The 5,412-nt window shown below is 46.8% G+C and overlaps 1 protein-coding gene across 1 annotated transcript in view; it reads right to left on the bottom strand.

The window, feature by feature from the left end:
- Window positions 1-2,262, bottom strand: part of znf536 (zinc finger protein 536) — a 95,277-nt gene extending 93,015 nt beyond the window's left edge. The window contains exon 1 of the mRNA XM_030794199.1: window positions 1-2,262. This exon is cut by the window's left edge and continues 1 nt beyond it. Coding sequence (XP_030650059.1) covers window positions 1-2,262 — 2,262 coding nt within the window.
- Window positions 2,263-5,412: the final 3,150 nt, after the last annotated feature.

Here is a 5,412-nt window from a genome sequence, read left to right as displayed (position 1 = left end):
AGAGGATGGAGAAGAGGGATGAGGGCTGTCATCTTGCACACTGCCTGTCTGTGAGTGGCCTCCTCCTGCTCCGCTTTCCTCTGTCACATTGGAGGAACCAGGCGTGGTGGAGCGGCTAATGGACTGAGATTCAGGGTCGCTACCCGAGCCACGCCTCTCATCCAGGCCGTGCTGAAGTCCCTCGTCCATGGCTCGACGGTCTTTGCTGTGGACACGGGAGTGGACCACCATCTGGTGGTAGGTTCTGAAGACCCTTCCGCAGTCAGGGCACTCAGTAGGTTTCTCCTTCAGGCCAGCCAGACTGTACTCGAGGCCCTGACTAAGGCCCATGCCTCCATGATGCGGTAAGAACTCTCTATGTCCATCAAAGGCTCCAGTTTCTTCTTTCATGGGCATCATACCTCCACTGGACTTAAGTCCATGGATGGCCTCATTGTGCTGCTTCTGCTTGGGACCTTCACCAGAGCCCAGAGTAGGGTACTCATGCTTGTCTTTAGCAAAGGGAACCATTGATGCAGCATTGGCTAGCTCCTCATCTTGTCCATGAGCACCATGGTGTTGCTCCTTGGGCATGAATGAGCGGTCCATAGCCATACCACGAGCCATGATCTGCCAAGCTTGGTAACTGTTAAGAGGATCCATCTCTGCCACTTTAGCTGCTGCTTGCAGACGCTCCATGCAGCTGGACTTCAGAGGAGGCACCAAGTTCAAGCATCCCAGGAGCGAACGTTTCTCATTCTCACCCAACCCATGGCTCATGCCAGCCACCGGGCCCAAAAGCTTTCCGAGCATCTCTTTCTCCTTCATGGCAATCCCAGCTTTGGCCAACAACTGGTGCTGCTGCTCAACCAGACCTTGCTTCTCAGGTGTAAGGAAGCCACCCTGCAAACAGGAGATGTAGCGCGAGTACAGGTTAGCGTGGGCTTCCTGGGCCAAACTGCTCATGCTGTTGACTGAAGGTCCATCTTGGTCGGCACCTCCGCTGCCTGGAGGCTTGCTCTTTATGGCTAACTTGTTAAGATGCACCTTCATGTGGTTCTTCAGGAACCAGGGTTCTTTGAAACGGCGACCACATATCTGGCAGCAGTGCTCGAAGGAATCCTTGTGCTTGCGCATGTGGCCTTTGAGGAACCAAGCCTGGCTGAAGATCTGGCCACACACATCGCATCGGAACTCATTGGCTGGTTTTTCACCACCTCCGGCTCCTGCACCTTGTCCCTGGGCAGTCTCGGCGGTTATGTGAGCTTTCTCCACATGGGTGATGAGATCTTCCTCATGCGAGGCGGCAAACTCACACAGGGTACACTTGTACGGCTTGTGCAGAATGCGAATGTGACGTTCGAGCTCCTCACGTTTCTTGAACTTGCCTTTACAGAAGGTACAGCGGAAACCTGAAGGTGGATTGAGTGTTTGCTCGTCTTGCTGGTTGGTACCGGCCGGTTTTGGCGAGGCTGAGGGTTGAGCCGAACTTTCTGAAGCGCCACCTAAAGTGGAGGGTGTGAGAAGACCGCAGGCTGAGCCCGGCTGTTGCTGCTGCTGGCTGTGGCTTTGAAGGCCAAGGTGTGGCTGGTGTGGAAGTGGTTGTGAAGGTTGCAGGAGGCTGTTTCTCATTTGCTTGTCGCGTAAAATGGCACGCTCCTCCAGCTCATGCAAGAGCCGGTTCTCTTCACGTACACGCCCACGTCCCTTGCCTAGGTTTCCCAGCTTGTGGGTACGCAGGTGGATCTTCAAGTTGCCCTTCTGAGCTGCCCGATGATCACAGTAGGGGCACTTGAAGGGCTTTTCGCCAGTGTGGGTGCGCATGTGCAAGGAGAGGATGCTGTTGAAGCGGAAACGCTTGCCACATAGCGGGCATGGGTACTTGCGGTTCTTGCGAGCATCATCTTCAATGTCGTTCATTTGGGACATGATGCCCAGGTTTTGACCATTGAGGAACTGCTGCAGGTCTACACGCCCATTCAGGCCACTCAAAGTGCCAGCTTCCATATCACGGTTAAGCTGGTTGGCAAGCAGGGCCATCTGACTGCTGATTGGCTGACTAGCCAAAACAGCATGGGTCTTTTCGTCCAGTGGGGTGGCAGCCTTCTCCTCTGGGATCTGCTGTCGGCTCTGTAAGTCGGGAAAGGCGTGGCCCAGCTGAGCAGTTAGCTGGTGTAGCTTCTGACTGATTGGGTAACGACCATTGAGTACGGCACTGCTGAGATGAGTGTCAGCGTCCGGAACTGCTGAGGACACACCAAGGCACAAACTAGAGTCCTCCATCCTGTGTGAAGAACAGAGAAATAGTAAAATCGTCAATTGTATAATCAACTTAAAGCCACTCGCTGAGAGCCTTTAGGTACTTTTGTAGCAGTCACCTAGTTCCAGTACTAATCGCCTCTGTTCACAGTGGATAGGAAACTGTTGAGGATGAACACAACAATGGCATGTAAAATGATATAAGAAACAAAAAACGTACTGCAACATGTATGGACAACTAAAGGGTAACTGTCCTATTGGGGCAATTAAAGGGTAACTGTCTTATAACTGTAAAAGTTTAAGAGTGAATTTTGGAGATTCTAAAATTTTGATTCTCAGAAAATCCCTCAGAAAATCCCATCTGAAAAATTGTTTGCTACATAACATAGCACATGTTAAACATATTTAAGGACTAGATTTACCAAGGCTTCAAATCAAGCAAAAAAAAATACCTTCATCAATATGAATAGTTAGGCAATAGTCCACAAGGTGAAAATCTCTAATGCAAAAGAACTTATTAGATGTGGTTCTTAGTAACTAATTACATGTGTAAATGAAAACTGAAATCACTCAAAGCAATTCAGTCATCCCAACTGCCGTGGAAAATTCCAAATCACATTCAACACAGCCTGCGTGTATGTGTGTGTGTGTGTGTGTGTGTGTGTGTGTGTATGTGTGTTTGTGAGAGAGAGAGAGAGAGAGAGAGAGAGAGAAAGAGAGAGAGAGAAATGGGGTGAAACAGTTAAAGATGATGATGACTGCACTTCAGTGACAAGTGTGAAGAAAAAAAAGTGAGTTTTTCCTCCCTCTGATTTATGAAGTACTACATGTACTCTCACACTTGTGGGGGGAAAAGCTGTAACTCTCAGAACTTTCTCTCAAACACTAACACAATTTTGGAGGCAATAATTACCCAGTAAACACGGCAAGCCGCCGCATAATTAAGCTACTTGGGCCCATCCTATCAGAATCCCTCCAATTACACGCCTTAATGAAACGGAGCAATGGTATTGTCATGAAGCCGCCGCAATACTACAATTATGATATTAACAATAGCACTTAAAACCAAGGGGTTACTCCAGTAAACACACACTCTTATCTCGCTGCAGCGACACTTGTCTTGGCGTAATTTTCCATTAAGAGGCGCATTACGTTTGATGCGAATCACTTTGCTCTCGTCTTCCATTTTTTTTTTCCCTTCTCCCTCCCCTCTCTAGCTCTTGTATGGCTTCCGACAAGGAGAAAACAACAGTTGGCGTTATTGAAAGGGTTCCCAATGTATCAGAGGCTTCCCAGTCATTTTAAATGGCCAGTGAGAGGCCCAATGCACCTCTCCAGCTGAAAGGAATACACAAGCAAAAGCCTGTTGTCATCTGGTGAAGCGATGTGTGCTTATTTCTGATGCTACGCACTGTCTTTAGCAGGATAATGGTGTTGCTGTGTTCCCCTGCGACTGACAGGGTCAAGTTTCAAAAACAATAACGTCAGTTTTTGCTTTGGTCAACAAAATATTGTATAATATCTCATTAAGCTGATTAGCATGCTGCCTAGTAACAGTGGCTGTGTGCACCAACACATGATTATAATCATAAAAAAATGCTTTCAGGGTTAGCTGCTAAGCGTTAACATGGGGTGAGTTCATTTTCGGAAAAGGAGGGGTAACACTGACCAACGGCTTAAGTATCTGCACTCTGTTACGGGAAAAAATAGCACCTTTTTCTGTGGTGTTTTTAATGTATTTCTCTCACACCTAATACATACTTTATCTGCCTCCCCCCTGGCCCTTCGCACACACACACGCACACACACACACACACACACACATTACCAAGCACTAACCTACTCTATTGCCTAAGGGAAGGAGAGGTGTGTAGGGGTCAGTGAAAGCACACCTTCTGGTCATTAATAAATCCTTTAACTGATTCAGACTGACCCAGTTTAACCCATGGGAGAGACTCTACCTAATGACTCAGCATCTACAGGCTCTGCTCTGCTGACACACTGCATACCTGTCTCATCCACAGGAGGAACATGACAGCACTTCAAAGTGACACCACCTGCAGTACACATGCTCATTACACCTAACTCAAATACCATACCCTGAACAACAGCACCCGGATAAAATATACACTGTTTGATTATTCTAGTTTAGTATTATCAGAACTGCAATTTTGCCCCCCCCCCCCCCCCCCCCCCCGCTACTAGCCACCCCCTTGCTAATACTCTAGGCCAACTCTATAAGAATGGACTATGCTTTTTGTGGGGATAGGCCAAAGAGCCGACACACGCGCGCACACAAAACTAAACACACACATATATACACACATATTTACAAAAAAATAAGAAAGCATTGTATAAAGATGTCCACACAGAGTGAGTGGGAAGAGTTAGGCAGTGGGCTGGGGAACGCATAGTTGCTGACGCGTTCTCTTTAAGGCGTTTTAATAAGGGCTGTCTGTTCTTCAGCTATTTTGCTCGGCCTACGCTGTCTTGCCCGTACTCTCTTATCTCTCAAACATGAATAAAAACACTGTGGCCACTTCCAGTCGCCGCTAAACGCGCTGTGGGCCGAAGCTGAATGCCATCGCGCTTTTTGTTGCTCGACTTCAGCTCCCAGGAATTTAAGAAAAAAAAAAAAAGTCCTCACTGCTCGGTTTTTCGAACAATGCTCCGTAGGTGTGTTACGCCAATAATGACCGTTATGTGTCTCACATGCATACGCATGAGTCCTGAACATTTACACAGACAAGCACTTCTGAGTCACTTTGATATTGAGGGAAAAAAAAATAATAAATAAATCAATAAATACATAAATAAAAATTCAAGTCGGTAAATAAAACCGAGACCGATATGAATTTTTATAAATCTACAGACATTTGGTTAAGCCAGGTGAGCAACATGCAGTCATAATGTATCTGTGCTTTTTAATACAGGAAAACTGAGTGATGTTTTAAAACTCAGACTATTTTGGTGTTCTATGTTGGTGTTTGTAAAAGAAGTGAAGGGTGAAGACATACTTTTACGGGGGGGAAAATGCAGCTCCTGCATATAAGCATTCTGAATGGTGGTGGTTCTTTCAATAGAAATGTATGATTTAAGCAAAGGCTGATGAACTGTTGCTCATTTGGTGAGATAGCAGCTTGCCCTTTTCTTCAATTTGATTTTCTGTTTTAT

The sequence above is a fragment of the Chanos chanos genome, chromosome 2, assembly GCF_902362185.1.
Source record: "Chanos chanos chromosome 2, fChaCha1.1, whole genome shotgun sequence".
Lineage (NCBI taxonomy): Eukaryota > Metazoa > Chordata > Actinopteri > Gonorynchiformes > Chanidae > Chanos > Chanos chanos.
Note: the sequence above shows the minus strand (reverse complement) of the source record. Positions and strands in the feature narration are given on the sequence as shown.